Source organism: Strongylocentrotus purpuratus, unplaced genomic scaffold (genome assembly GCF_000002235.5).
Source record: "Strongylocentrotus purpuratus isolate Spur 01 unplaced genomic scaffold, Spur_5.0 spur5_scaffold_6, whole genome shotgun sequence".
In the NCBI taxonomy this organism is placed as follows: domain Eukaryota; kingdom Metazoa; phylum Echinodermata; class Echinoidea; order Camarodonta; family Strongylocentrotidae; genus Strongylocentrotus; species Strongylocentrotus purpuratus.
The window spans coordinates 5729581-5744842 of record NW_022145612.1 but is presented as its reverse complement, the minus strand read 5'-3'; the positions used below and the strand labels follow the sequence as shown (position 1 = coordinate 5744842).

The 15262-nt window shown below is 34.3% G+C and overlaps 2 protein-coding genes across 4 annotated transcripts in view; one reads left to right on the top strand and one right to left on the bottom strand.

The window, feature by feature from the left end:
* LOC579659 (glutamate decarboxylase 1) overlaps positions 1-2699 on the top strand; it is a 67677-nt gene extending 64978 nt beyond the window's left edge. For all 3 annotated transcript variants that reach the window (XM_030973257.1, XM_011665713.2, XM_779763.4), the window contains one exon: positions 92-2699. In XM_030973257.1, coding sequence (XP_030829117.1) covers positions 92-277 — 186 coding nt within the window. In that variant the 3' untranslated portion in view covers positions 278-2699. The remainder of the gene's footprint in view (positions 1-91) is intronic.
* A 7799-nt stretch (positions 2700-10498) lies between these two features.
* LOC752454 overlaps positions 10499-15262 on the bottom strand; it is a 51370-nt gene continuing 46606 nt past the window's right edge. The window contains exon 3 of the mRNA XM_001176371.4: positions 10499-12396. Within this exon, the coding sequence (XP_001176371.1) occupies positions 12200-12396 (197 nt within the window). The 3' untranslated portion in view covers positions 10499-12199. The remainder of the gene's footprint in view (positions 12397-15262) is intronic.

The window sequence follows — 15262 nt, the reverse complement described above, 5'->3', positions numbered from 1 at the left end:
TCATACGTGTCACTCAATTCCTTAAAGTAATCATATAATGATCAGTTTGATATCCCCCGTATCCTCATCAATATTCATATTTGTTGGATAGGTTGCCCCAGAGATCAAGGCAATGATGATGAACAAGGGGACGGTGATGGTGGGCTACCAGCCGCTGGGCAGTAAGGTCAACTTCTTCAGGATGATCGTCAATAACACAGCATCTACAAAAGCAGACATCGATTTCATGCTGGACGAGATTGAACGACTGGGAAAACCATTGACCTGGGACGCTTAATGAGACATGAATACGTTGTTATACTGTGATCGATGCTCGTTACTCCGAAGGTTCATAATTCCAAACGTGTATGATTCCAAGGGCTGATAATGCCAGGCGTTTGCAATTTAAAGCTTTGTGATTCTAAAGCCTCGTGATTCCAACGGTTTGTAATGTGTTTTTTTTAAGGGAAAAGGACTCATTTAATTTCATTTCATGTCATTTCTTTATTGTGTCCATATAGGGTAATATTCTGAAAGTACATTTATAAAATCATTTTCCATTTTTCAGTATGATGAACCCTAAAACATTTTGGGAATTCTGAACCTAACTACATTTTCGGAATTACGAATACTGTTCAATTCTCAAAATTACGAACCCGATTCAATTTTAGGAATTAGGAACCCCGAGTATTAACTTTTCGGATAAACGAATTCTCGGAATAGAACCTCGGGAAGAACAATAAACGAGCTGTAACTGTTGATTTTACGCTTTAAAGATTGTGCAGATAGTCAATTATTTTATTAACCTTAACATTTAACCTTAACATTCCTGGCACTATGTATATAACACCTCTCACCTGCACACCTGGACATCCCCATGTCGCCACACACATGCACTCGCACACATCTGCAAGAACTTTCAGCAGTGAAGGAGGCAGATTATTTTTGAAGAAGAAGAAGAAGATTTCAGACTTTGTATGACAAATGCTAACGGCGTATAGGCCTATTAGCAAATATTATCGAATGAAATATAATTCCTTAAAAATGTAAACAATGACGGCAAGAATAATCTTCCCGTGGTTAACGATAGTATAAAATAAGGAATAATAATACGAAAAACCCAAAGGTTTATTATATTAATTTGTTTTATTAACTACAGGTTTAAGAAGTATTTTCTGAACATACCTGCAAATCTTTCCAAATATTATAATTTGTCTACTTATGATGAATGGATAGATGAAAGGCATAACTCTTGTGGAAGGATGGAAAGACAAGGGTGTCCTTTGATCGATATGATACATTATAATCATAGTTTCTAGCATTAAAGCAATATCAGATCGTTTTTGTTATTGTTTGTGCGTTACAGAGGATAGGGATTGATATTTCTCTATTATTATTAACATTTCGTTTCTTCTATTTGTTACATCCCTTTGACGCTTAGCATCATTAAAGTACAACAGGATGGTGTAGCTGAATTACATTCATTTCAATAACTATTTTTCCAGTTATTTGTATCTTGTCAAGATAAATTATTTGTCACATTACAATGTTACCCCAAAAATGTGTCCAAGAAGAAGTTCACTGTGCAATGAAATTTTCTTTATTTGAATCGTTTGTTAAACTTGTTTTGTCATTTAGCATACAAGACGATCGATGCGTCTTTGATCTTGTCGTAATCATATATTATGAGTATGGAATATTAAGAATAATGTTTTATATATTGAACAGAGAAATTATTTATTAAATCATCAAGGATTATAATGATATCAAGAGAATACTGTACTATATATATTATAGAAATCGAATGTACATATCTGTTTACATCGTTAGTAAAGAAATGATGATACAAAACTACGTGTATATGAATATTTGTTGAAAACATAAATGTCTATTCTATTCTATATGCAATAAAGCGTAAGATTATGTCATTAATTTATTTATACAATTACATGCATTGCATTGATATTTCCATGTATTAAATATTAAAATATATATGGTTAACGTTGTCTTCACAATTTAAAGCTATGTTTCAAAATCTTCAGTTAGATGCATATGATTTAAGTCGATATATAGCAAAATAAATAACCCTCAGCCGTAGTGAATTCTAAAAACACCTCATAATGTGTAATATCAAATAAAAGAGAAATGAAAATAATACGATTTTTATTTTTAGATATTTACAGTAACTTTCACCGAACATCATTGATAGAACATCAACATATCTGGAAAATGTGTCTTTCGGTACAAATGGAACAATCTTTAATAGGAGTTTTATTCTATATTCCTTTTAGCTACCAAAATTAGTCATTATTCTTTTTAATATTTGTTGTTATTGTTATAGCTTCCCTCTTAGGTTTAATTCAGTTTAGTTCAATGAAGTTTAATTTATTGGTCAAGCACAAAAATACAGATATAATTGGCATAACAAAATACTACAATTTGTTGCACCCCCCCCCCCATTCATCTTCATGTTGTACCTACATTTTAACCGATTCGTCCTGACATCCTTTTGAAGTGGGGATATAAAGTTTTATTTTCGGTGTATTTATGGTAAAAATCAATTCTTTATGTGATCGAAAATTGTTGTAGTGGGTTTGAAAATTTGTTCTGTAAAACGAATAGTGTACGTTTATAGTGATATTATATATGGTGCAAGTTATTATATAAATATTACCCAAATGTAATAAAAGTTAACCAAACTTTGCGTGTTTTTAAATTTATTTATAAATGTGAAAACAGTTATTCATGCTCCATCGTCGAAGAGACTTATACTGATCATGAAAGGTAAACTGAAAGTTTGCATAATTTTCAGGAATTGTAAGAACGTGGACATGCCGAATTGCGTCTTCCTTATCCATACGCATCGTATGGTCTGTACCATCCCTGTTTGAAGTTTTAACTTCGGTTTTTCCACATTTACATTAAAATCAATTTGAGGCGAAGTTCACTCCAAAAATGATCTGCTTTCAATAGAGGCAGAAAAACAACAAAAACATAACAAACAAAGTTTGAGGAAAATCGAAAAAATAATAAGGAAGTTATGATTTTTTTTTTAAAGTTTGAAAAACGATGAAACTTAGAAAATCACTACACAAATTGCAATTTGGTTTTCAGTTTTGTAACGTTATTGCCTCACTATTTATCAACTGTTTTACATAGTTGTATCCCATTAATTTCCCTTTTTATTCCCCAAAAATTCATTTGCCCATACTTTTGCCCAGGTTGTATGATTTGTATCATATAGCGTGCACGATATTTCACAAAATCTGCTATGAACTTTGAAGAATTGAAACTATTTTCTGAATAGGCCTATTGTGTATTCATAATTAGTGATTTTTATTTATATAGTTTATTAAAGTTGACATTTTTCATAATTTAACTGAAAAAAATACTTTACATTAGTACATCTACACAAAAACATAATACTATCAATATAACTTGGATGCTGGTGTGAGTAAATAAGATCTTTAGGGCGATAAGTGGAAATGTATGTTATCAATATAAAGAAAATAATTAGTGGATAGTGAGGCAATGACGTCACAGACATGTGAGTGGGTTGCTAATTTGTCTTGTGATTTTCAAAGTTTTCATGTCATTAAAAATTCATAACTTTCTTATTGGTTACCTGATTTTGCTCAAACTTTTTTTGATTGGTTTGTCTGATTTTTTCTGCTTCTATTGAAAGTAAGTTATTTTTGGAGTGGACTTGCCCTTTAAGCCTAAGTCACAGAGCTACGACCAGTCGCCGACTTCTGAAAATTACCGGTCAGGAGTAAGTTGTCAGAGATCGCAGAGAGTTTTTTGACAGTTTTTGGTTAAGTTTTCCGTGGTCGGCGGTTTGTTTTCGGAGCATTTTGGTCGGCTGGAGGTTTATGTTGCTGCATATAAAACCTTTTACCTACCAAACTGGTAGTGGACATTGGTTTCTTCTCTTCATGGGTAGCCGTTCTCGAATTCATCGCCGAAAGGTCGCCCACAGATTTTGAGTGCTTGCCGAGTATTACCGGGCGATATATTATAATGGGTGAGAATAGGTCGGCAGCTGATTGACGAATGGTGTACGATCAGTCGCCGATTAATCTTCGAATATTCTCCAAACACGGAGAACCTGTACGGAATTTAACTTTATATGTTTTGAACATGACATTGTTCCCTCTGTCCTGCCGGTTTATAATTTCGGTTCATTTGATGCTTTTTTCGATAGAACGAAAAGAACGAAATAAAAAGGAAAACGATGAAAATCAATCCTTGCTTCTACTATTTCTAGATCTACTTAGATAACATTATTCTGTGATGTTTTTTTTATAACATTAACTGTATATTTTTTCTGGCTGCAGCAGACTGGTAAAAAAAACGATTGTCAGTCCAACAATATAAAAAAAGTCTTATCTGTTTATTTGTATGTGCTACTCATTTGGAGAAAGTCCCTCCACTTTATAATTCCCCCAAGATGTAGTTGGATAGATTTTCCCCCCAAAAAACGGCAACTGGTCGTACGCTTAGCGTGTCTTAGGCTTTTGATTCATAAAAGGTGAATAAATGGTTCCAAAACAAAACGGGGAGATAGGCCCTTGCCTAAATGATTTTAATCAAATTAAAAAGATTCAAGAGGAGCATATATCATACAGGCAAAATAGTACCACAGTTTGAAATGTAAGGAATTTAATACATTTTAAATTAAAAATATCACTTGTACATGTACATGAATAGGATTATGTAAAAAGAAACATTGTTATGTTTTTTTATTCTCTCAGGGAGAAATTAGGATTAATGACTGGTAGATTCCAAGCAAATCGTTTTAGAATTTTTCTTTGATAAAAAGTAGAAATTGTACGATACATATTGTTTAGAGTAGCATTTAAAAGTATTTATTCTCTCAGGAGGATCTTAGAATATTATTGACAACTGATAACTCTGAGCAATTCATTTTACATGTGTATTTAATGCAATAAATCATCAATTTAGATCAATAGCATCTTGAGAGATTTTTCTCACTGAAGGCTTCATCAAAAATAAAGTGATTATAAGCAATTTGCTAAATCCCTATGCCTAAAAAAGATCTTATATATCACTGTCACGTGGGCTTTTCCACATGATGCCTGGAAAATTAAATTTAAAATAATTACATGTATTACATGTGATCCCCTTAAGGTTTCGTAATACAGTTAAGCGTCCCAAAGTATATTATGTTATTCAGCATTCATGTTGTGTGGTATGTGGGCAGATTGTTTATAATTTAGGTATTTTTTAGTTATTTTTGTCGACGTGGGCTCCTCCAAACAATGGAAATATAAGTGGTAAATTTCTGTTTAGCGCGTCCCGTGGCACAGAGGGCGTTATCTATCTGACGTAAAACTGCGTCAGTAAAGTTACGGCTTCTGAAGCATTACGCTAGCATGATGTTGTTTAAAAAAAAAGTAAGTGCAAACAAAATACAAACAATGCTATTGATAACCACCGTGTGGGCTATTCAATTGTCTTAACTGAATCGATTGGTGCAATTTATAAGGGAATCCGCAATCGAAATGACGAATCGTGTTCCAAGGTCATTTGATCATAATCGGCTGGGAAATGTCGGCGACCACGTTCCGTTTTGTTAGATTTTTCTTCCACTATTAACAAGCAAGTTTAAAACTGCCTCGATCATGAATAACTTCAAAAGAAGAGTCAAACCTGTGGTTGTGATATTGGTTCATTGTCACGTAAGGCCTAAACATCTTCCCTATCATGGAAACAACTTGGCAATAAAAGGATTTGAAATTATCTTTGTTGAAGGGCAGGAAATCAAGTTTTCTTAGTAAAGACGTAGGGTTCATAAATGGTTTCTTGGAGACCTCGAACTAAGTCAAAGAGTAAAAACTTATTTAATTATAAATTCGTACTCATTCATTGACCAATTATATATCAGCTTTTACTTTGAGTGATTATAAACCAGTAAGTTGAGCATCATAAAGCTATAAATTAAAACAATCTTTCTTAAACTTGTATATTACAAACACCCGAATTCAACCTAATTTTTTGAATATTAATGGCATCTTGTAAAGATCTAGAGGTTTGCATTAACAATTGTTAATCGGGATTTTATCTATTTATACCTCTTTGATGAGGATAACAACACGGGCCAGGATACACCACCCCAGGAAGTCTCACGTATAACCTAAATAATTCAATCATTCAAAGGAAAGGGGGAAGTGATGAGAAGGGTGTAGTAGTAAGAACGGGGCACACGGGAGTGAAAAGAAAGTGAAAGGGGGAGGGAGAGTGAGAGAGAGTGTGCGAGAGGGAGAGAGGGGGAGAAGAAAAAGAGAGAAAGAGAGGGGGAGAAACTGTTAAGAGGATAGAATGGAGCAAAGTAAACTTAATGCTTTAACACAGAAGAGACTACGTCAACAAATCGATCGCGCGAGGAGGTGATCGATCCACGATGTTATGCGGGATCACGCACTCCACTCAGCCAGTATGAAGCACGGATGTGAACCCGACACCTGCCCCGTCGTCATGTCGTGATTCCTAGCAGCCCAAGCCTTTTTACGATGGAGGTAAAATGACATGTTCCCGGTTTCGAATTTGTCAGGCGGTCGCCGGGCTGGATTGCGTAGAGGGGGGATGACGGTTGATGGCGGTGTGTTTCGATTGTTTGTAGCCCACGGTCATTCCTCCTGCCTTAAGAGTAAGGGACGACGCAGTGACGGCTTTCTCCTTCATCCTTCCACCCTATTAAGATACCCTGATAAGGTTTCGAGGAGAAATCACCTCACTCCTCCCTTTGCCTCTCTTACATCCTCACCTACCACGATTATGTCTTATATGTCTCCCTTTTCAATCCAATTACAAATCGATCCCTGTTCAGAGGTGTCAAAATTAGATCCGAGGGAACACTTTCAATCGACGGCAAAAATGTGTCACGGTGTGCAGTGACGTTTCGTGTCTTAATTTGGGGTAAAAAGTAGGTAATTTGGTACCGAACTAATTAGAATGATCCAAAGGATGTCCACCGTATAGCCAGAAGTAACCTTGTCATCGGATTACCATACCATCCAATGATAAAAATTTTAGGTATTCTTGAGAAAGGCAATCGTTTTTTCCACATTTTCCCCATAATAAGTATCGTCCATCTTTCGGTTCATAGTTCCGAACATTAAATTTTTGTTGCGGTATTCCGAAGGTGTGTTGATCCTCAGGTTCATAATTCTATAATTGAAATAGGGTTCATTATGCGAAGGTTCGTAATTGCGAAAATGAAATATGGTTCCTAATTCTGAAAATGAAATAGAGTTCGTTTTTACCAAGGTTCGTAATGCAGGGTTCTATGTCATTTTCGTAAATACGAACCATTGGAATTATGAACTGTAGGATAAATGGCTTGTAACCGTCCTTATCTATGCAAATAAACATTCTTGACTTATTGTAATAGAATTCATGTATGAAGGACTGCCGCAGGGAAACCATTCTCATTACCAATGATATTGATGAATCGTGCATTTAGAGCGCATATGTCCTTTATTAATTAAAATTGCTTCAAAGGCATTCATTCATAACGCAGTTTTTTTTTTAAATATCTTACTCTTGTTTTCGTGGACGTGTTACCCCTTGGGAATTTCTTTAACTCTTTAGAAAAATTAGAAAGTTCTTATTTCATATCATTATGGGCTGATTTTTGTATAAACAATACATTGGTAAAAAAAAAGTGCCTCCTCTATACCAGGCTCAATTATCAAATTAATGCATTGAACTATATAAACAAGGTAAAAGGAACTGCCTTATAAGGTTTTAAGGGTGATATCAGGGTATTATGTTAAAAAAGGTTGATAATGTTTAATGGAAAATGATTATGTTGAAAATCTATTTGAAATTAAATTTTGTTAAAAAGAAACCGTGCTTAAACTCAGCATCGAGAAATTCCATCACTATCTAAACATATATATAAGAGAGCTACTTTTTAATTTTCATCGTATCTATCTCTTTTCTTAAAAAAGTTGGGGAACAGAGATCAGTGTTATCTTCTGTAGATATGAAGTCCCTATTGCTCGTGTGCCTGTGTGGATTTAAAGTATTCAATTGTGAATGTTTTCATGTTCCACTTGAGTCTAAGCTTGTTAGAAGGGATTATTAAGTCGTGTGGATTGGGTTATCATACACTATTATAGGGGAAATATATTATTTAAAGTCATAATGTTGGAATACCTTGAAGAAAAATACTTAATTTATCTTAAAGGGATCGTTTAACAATGTTAAATCTGAGATACACGGTCCTACATGTTACCAGTGTCTGTGATATGGTGTAATATTGAAGCCCTAAAAAAAAAAGCGCTTCAAAATGATCAAGAAGTGCCTCAAAAAAAGTAAAAATCTTTGAGTGACCGGTTTTACCATACTCGTTTTCCCCAATAGACTGTAGTGTTATGAAAACCGTCCGGGCGAACGGTTTTCAAAATTTGTAATTCCAATCATTAATATCTTGATAATCAGACAGGCGATCGGCTTGTAAAAGTCATGGAGTTCCTGACTGACCTAAAGGTTTATAATTATCATTGCAGCGTTAGCTAAATCAAGGATTATTTCTAAAGGATCTAAGACAAAGTTACCGGATCCCTTTAATGTTAGAATCGTATAAAGATGCAAATGTGGGTGAATGTAAATTTGTTAACCCACTATGACTTCTCCTCTCGACTAAAAGAAACTATAAACAGAAAAAAATCATATCATCTTGATTATCTATAAAGTTTATCTGAAATATCTAAATTCACCAACAATTCTTTTTATAAGAAAAATTATATTCCCATCGATAAAATGACAGTTATTTATCTGTTGCACTTTGATATTATATAACATGACCCATTATGTTCACATTGTCTGATATCACCCTTTTTAGGTCTTAAGGTGTATTTGTTTTCATAAAGGTCCAATGAATTTATTTGTAAGATAATTCTCTATCCATTGAGTTAAAAAAAAATTCTCACAAAGTAAATAATTTTTTAATTAGACTAAACTAAAAGTATTTGAGATAAATATTTACAAATAAAGACAAATAAAGACAAACTGAAAATAGGCAATCCGTGCGCATTGCCATCTCATCCAAAATTCTACGGCTCAGAGTTGGAACAGATCTAACCGTTAGGATGTATGAATGGATTAAATATAGAACAACAATTTGATTATTTCCATAATTCAGTAGGGCTTTGATTGAATTGATTTTTCAACAATGTATAAGAACAGATCGAATTCTATGGGTGCTTAATTCTAGCTGAATGCGTTCATCTTATTATATTCAATTCCACTCCATTAGATTTTATTTATCTTGTTCGTGAGTTCACGTTTTCTTTCTGATCGTCATTCATCATGCCTAAATATGTATCAGAGCGGAAGAAGATTGTAGAGCTTGCCACAAGCAGAATAGCGGGATGTAAGATGATTCTTAATACAGAAGATAATCACTAATCATGACGCCAAAATTCCTACACTGAAACTCAATCTAGACTGTTTTGATTTGGAGGTAAATTGCCCCCGCAATCATGCTTCACTTTCCGAAGGAATGTGCTCACTGTTTGCGATTCAAATAGCATTCAAACTGATAATTTGTCATGCATAAGTAGCCGTTGAACCAGACTTTTTGCTGTAACCCTTTCCTTGAATATGAGAAGAGCACTGGATGTCAATGTACTCACCACAATGGCGACACAACGAATGAATCCAACGCATCGCAATGAGTGTAAGATTTCAAATCGTATTGAATTACCCCTGAGACACATTATTAATAATTATTTTATCAAATAGATGATTTTCATTCAAATAGTATTTGCTGTAAAATACCACTTGAGTGATGTGCAATATAAGCAAAATGTAAATGAATAGCTGGTGCCTCCCCTTTTTATGTCTCAGAACTACTTCCGTAAACAAACGGAAATGCCATTCAAGAAAGATGATCTCCAAACGAAACCAAATATGAAATTAGATTTGAAATGCAGCAAAACTTTTGAATAAACCATTAGTGCGTTTATATCACGCACTAAGGAAATTCTATACACGCATTCAACCCCCTTTGAAAAAGTGGGGCAGTACAATTTTGAGAACATGTTCAGAATGACTTCTCGTAAAGCATTTTAAGAATATGATAAGGGATGTAAGATTGATACAGCATAAGCCTTGCCCTGAAGGTGAATCTGCTATGAAATGAAGAATAACACCTGCCTCAGATTTAGATATGGCTTTGCCGGTTGAACTTATAAGTTACCTGTTATCCATTTTGTTTCAAATTATCTGCCCGTACTTCCATGGTCTATTATTCTGCTTGAAAATATTGTGACGTGTCCAGAATTGGGAGGGGAAGGGGAACGGGAGGGGAACGGGAGGGGGAGGGGAGGGGGAGGGGAGGGGGCGTACGCCTGTTTCATCTTATGCTAGATACGCCACTGTTGATTAATTTTCAATGTAAACGGTTTTAAATTTCTTTAATTCAGAGTTTCAGTTTAACTACTTGCGAGCATCAACCATCCAGAATTATACTACGTTGAGCAGATTATTTCGTTATATTGAGGAATGTTTTATTTCACAAACAGGAAAACTATAGATCTCAATGAAAAATCTTGACACGAACTGAAAGATTTGGAAAAACGGAATACACTTAAGGGTATCAACTATTGACTGTAAACGGTTTCACGGTCTATAGAATTCATGAAAGAAAAAAATTAATATTTATAACTTTTGGGGGGTAAATTCCAAAATCTTTTCGAATATAACTAAAAAAAGGGGTTCAACATGAATGGAAATGATATTATTTCAAATAACCCTTCAAATAAGATTTAAGGATAACATTTTTAAATTTTTCATACTTGTTTATATCAACTCTTTTCATGAAGTCTACGTCGTTATTTTTTTTTTGCTTCTTATTCCATTCAATCAATGTTTTCATCATTATACGCATTACACTACAAATTCGATAGTAAGAATAATTCATAGTACAATAATAATGAGGATATTATAATTCAATGTCATGTGATACTTTTAATTAACAATACTTTAGTTTTATAATGGTACCTTTTACTTTATTGGTTGTAATGAAATATCAGAAGGCCATCATTCGTCATTTAAATACCCACTACATGGCAACACTACAGATAATCAACGTTGCCACGTCGAAATCATATTTCAAATAAAAATGGCACTATATCTATATCTCATTCATACATGTGTATATCTTTCAGGTACATTATTGTATCAACATAAAAGCCTTGTGAGCAGAGCACATCCAGCAAAAGGTAAGAATTACAGAAAAACTCCAGAATACATTTGCATTTGATCTATTTCTTTGTACACAGTATTCACAAGGATATTGACATTTATAACCTAATCAGCTTTGAATAAGGTCGCTTTATCCAAATAGTATGGCGCCAAATGGATAATCATACATGACTTAGAAATATTGGATAAGAAATGTTATATTACACTTGGTCTAATGATTAATTTCAATATTTTTCTTCAGCCGCTAGGTAAAACAGATTAAACGACATAATGAGAAAAAGAATCCCCGAGAATTATTACAGTATAGCTGATTTTATCCAGTTTAAGCCAACAAAAGACAACGAAATGACGAAAAAAGTCACATTTTTATGATTTTAGGAAATAAATGAATAAACATTACCTTGATATTACAGAGCCATATGGAATAGAAGTTAGGTTAACAATTCTAATCACGATGTGGCAATTTGTGTATGTTAAGTTTTGAACCTACTTCACATTGATTTGAAACCTTTTGATCAGAATCCTAGTGAAACAAAAGGTTACATGTAGTCTACTCTCAAATATGATTTTCAAGGTGAGATGACGAATATGAAAGAAAAAACACCGAAAATTCCACATAATCTTGAGGATAATCTGTCCGGGCAAAATAAAACATGACGAGAGGAAGTCCATTCTTGGATATTATTCTCAGCAAAGCACGGACCCAATCCCCCAAAGACGAATAAATCATGACACACACGAATAAAATTGAATGTGGAAACATATACCACAAAAATAGAAACCTCTATGATCCCAACATGAAAGTGCATTGACTTATGGACACGGCCCCTTCAACTTCTTTGCGCTTAATTTCTTTTGAAGTCCGGTAACTCGAAGGGATGAATTTCTTTCCGACAATATTTCCGATAGCTTGCTGCTTTAATCAATAAAAAATGTTTGATTCTAGTTAATGAGTATTGTCCCCTTGCGATGTATCCATCCATTAATAACCGCCATTTTCGTCGGCTTTTTCAAGTTGAGCGATGAGCTTCTCTAAGAGGGGTAAGTTTCGAAATTGGAAAGCTTCATTGTCGTAATTGTCGGCACCGTAAACGTTGTCGTCTAATGTGGTGGGTGGCTGCCACGCCCTGCCGTACCTATAGCCGATTCTGAACTGTTTTGTCTTCATGGATTCGCGTCCTGCAAAGAGAGGAAATAAATGAGAAAAGGATATAATTGTCCATTATCGATGGTTTTGTTTGACAATACCATTACAATTCAAGTTTAGTTCTGGTCATGCGATTACATTATGAAAGAAATATTGATCAGTTAACTAAAGATTTATATTCATGTACAGAACATATACAAGCAGTTGTTCCTTGTCTCTTCGCCATCAATTAGTTAGACGTAATTCTTCCCACGAAAATTGAGAATTTTCGTAAGTTGAAAGATTATTAAATAAGTAGTCTCAATGGGTTTATTTATTTCAGACTTATATAATCGTTATTAAACATACATATTACGAATAATACACACAAAGATCTCTAAGCATGATGTTATCGAGACAATATGTTCATTCCAAGTTGGGCTTTAAAGCTTGTTATTGGTCAATTGAGTGCTAGGAATAGAAATATTAATGAATTTGTTGATTTACTTGATGGAAAAGTTAAACTCATGCCAGACTGCTTTAGGATCAAACAAATTAATAATTGTCTATACATTCAGTTTTATATAGCAGTGGATATTAAAAGGGTACATTGCCTTATTCATTATACAGTACAACCCTTTCTTATCATGTAAAATGTAAAAGCAGGCATACTTCAAACGTTCAGTTAATTTTTGCCCGAATATTATATTTATGTGGTCAAAATTCATTTTCAACAAGAAAAAAATAGGTAAAATATAAATAATTCATGACAAGCTATGGGAAGAATGGCGCCATAAAGGAATTGAAATAATATCACATCTACTGAATAGGACAAGTCCCTAATAATACCGTATACAAACGTTGCTGTAACATACTCGTATGTGCTATTCTTTGAATTAGGATTCAATTATATCATGCTCCTTTTAGATTTGTATCGAAACGATGATGCGCGAAATCACATGTGACAGGGCACGGAAGCAGAAAGCTTTCATAAGTGCGATGCCAAGAGGTTCACATCATTGTTTAAAGTATCAATCATAATCAAAACGCCTCGAAAAGGTTTCCTTAGACCGCATGTCAGCTTTCATCTTTTAATATGAATAAAAAAGCAATTTGCATTGTTCTGATTTATGCAAAATTCATGTTTCCCCGCGGAGCGATTTCATGATTTACAGAACATGCTTTCATGTTATTGATAACTATGATTCAGAATTATTTATGTATGTACATGTATTAACTTAAGAAATGTAAATGCTTTGTAAAATGTTTTATGCTTTGTTATTTTTTTCATGGAAAATTAATAAAAATAACCAATCAATCAAAGTAGCTATGAACTATCATGCTGCGAACATTCATCTTCTGATGCCAGTTTGTCCTTCGATCGACTTGTAACTTCCTCGAAACATGAAATAAAGCAGAACTATTTCCAACTTTTTGCATTGAAGTTTTGCTAGGAAAACTTTGCTTTGGAAATGTATAATTTTTACCTATTGCATAATCGGTAGAAACTATTATTTAATGGCTTTTATAACGAAAAGTTTACAAAATCAAATTAATAGCTGTATCAAAAAATGATGCCACTACTCTTTAAATTAAACACGAGCAAAAACTCTCTACAACTCGCGATGTTTAAAAAAAAATATCCGAATTTGCTGACAGTGCTGCAGATTCTGGCATTGTATGGATTTTTTTCTTCAAATTGGGGATGACTCTGTTTTAGTCATAGCTGTCCAAATATTTGTATGTAAATGTTAAATTTTAACACCAATTTTGTGCATCAGTCATGATATTAGCTTGTGACGTTTTATATGGATGCATGTTAAGTTGCCTTCGTATTGGACACCTCCAGCATATTATGTGCTTAGTAAGACCATGAATAAACTCTGTAATGCGCACATACATTAACAAAATAGGACTAATAATTTGGTCGTCCCGTTTGCTGTCACGGAAGCAACAACAAAACATACAGCAAAACTCACGCACGCACACCCGCCCACACACACGCACACGTGCGCACACACACACGCGCGCGCACACAGAAACGAGAAAATGGTGAAAATCAAATCAGCTACAATTGAAGTTAAGCAAATGACATATGACTTTAAGCCAAGTTATTCAGAAACTCGATACATTATTCGCTTAATGAACAATTAAATCTTCCCCTCAGTGATCTAGTTGATGAGATAAGGATCTGATAAACTTTTGAACTTAATTGTTAATAATTCCTGTTCAGTGAGCCAGTGACATGAGATTGAGTTACCCTAATCAGTTCAAAAGCATGTTTTGCCATGACTACAGAGTATCAAGCATTTTCCTTCTCAGATACCCGTCTCCTAGTGGTCATGCTTCACTAAAACTCGCCCCCTACTTTCATTCAATCTCAATCTACTGTCAAAGATTGATTAATCAATGAATTTTATTTCGAAATAAAACCGATTTAATTGATTCCTTCCCTTTTATACCCATCAAAGCTTCATCTCTGTCCTTCGTTTTGAGGGTTAGTCCTTCTTCTCCTTGATTGCTCCATTCAGTGTGTCAGGTCGCATCATTTTACAGACCGGTTTGTATAGAGAACCACTTTGTGTCCTGGGGACACCGATTCCAGGGGCAGTTCAATGTTTCAACAAAGGGGGAGGTCGGTGAAAAATCATTACAATCTAGCAAGCAAGCAAGCACAAAAAGAAACAAAAAAGGATAATCAGATCTTGCAGTTGCCTTCAGTATATTAGATGGTGATTGGGGAAAATTTTCTTTGTGAACCTAAGATAAGCCACATTAGTTTTAAAAAGGAGCAAGGGCGGGCCGTGCCCACTAAAACCTGCCATTGCGAGGAACCACTGTTTCATAATAAATGAGTAGACGCTCTTCTGCTAGAGGGGTATAATGTATTGCAAATTACCCACTTGGATAAATTGAGGG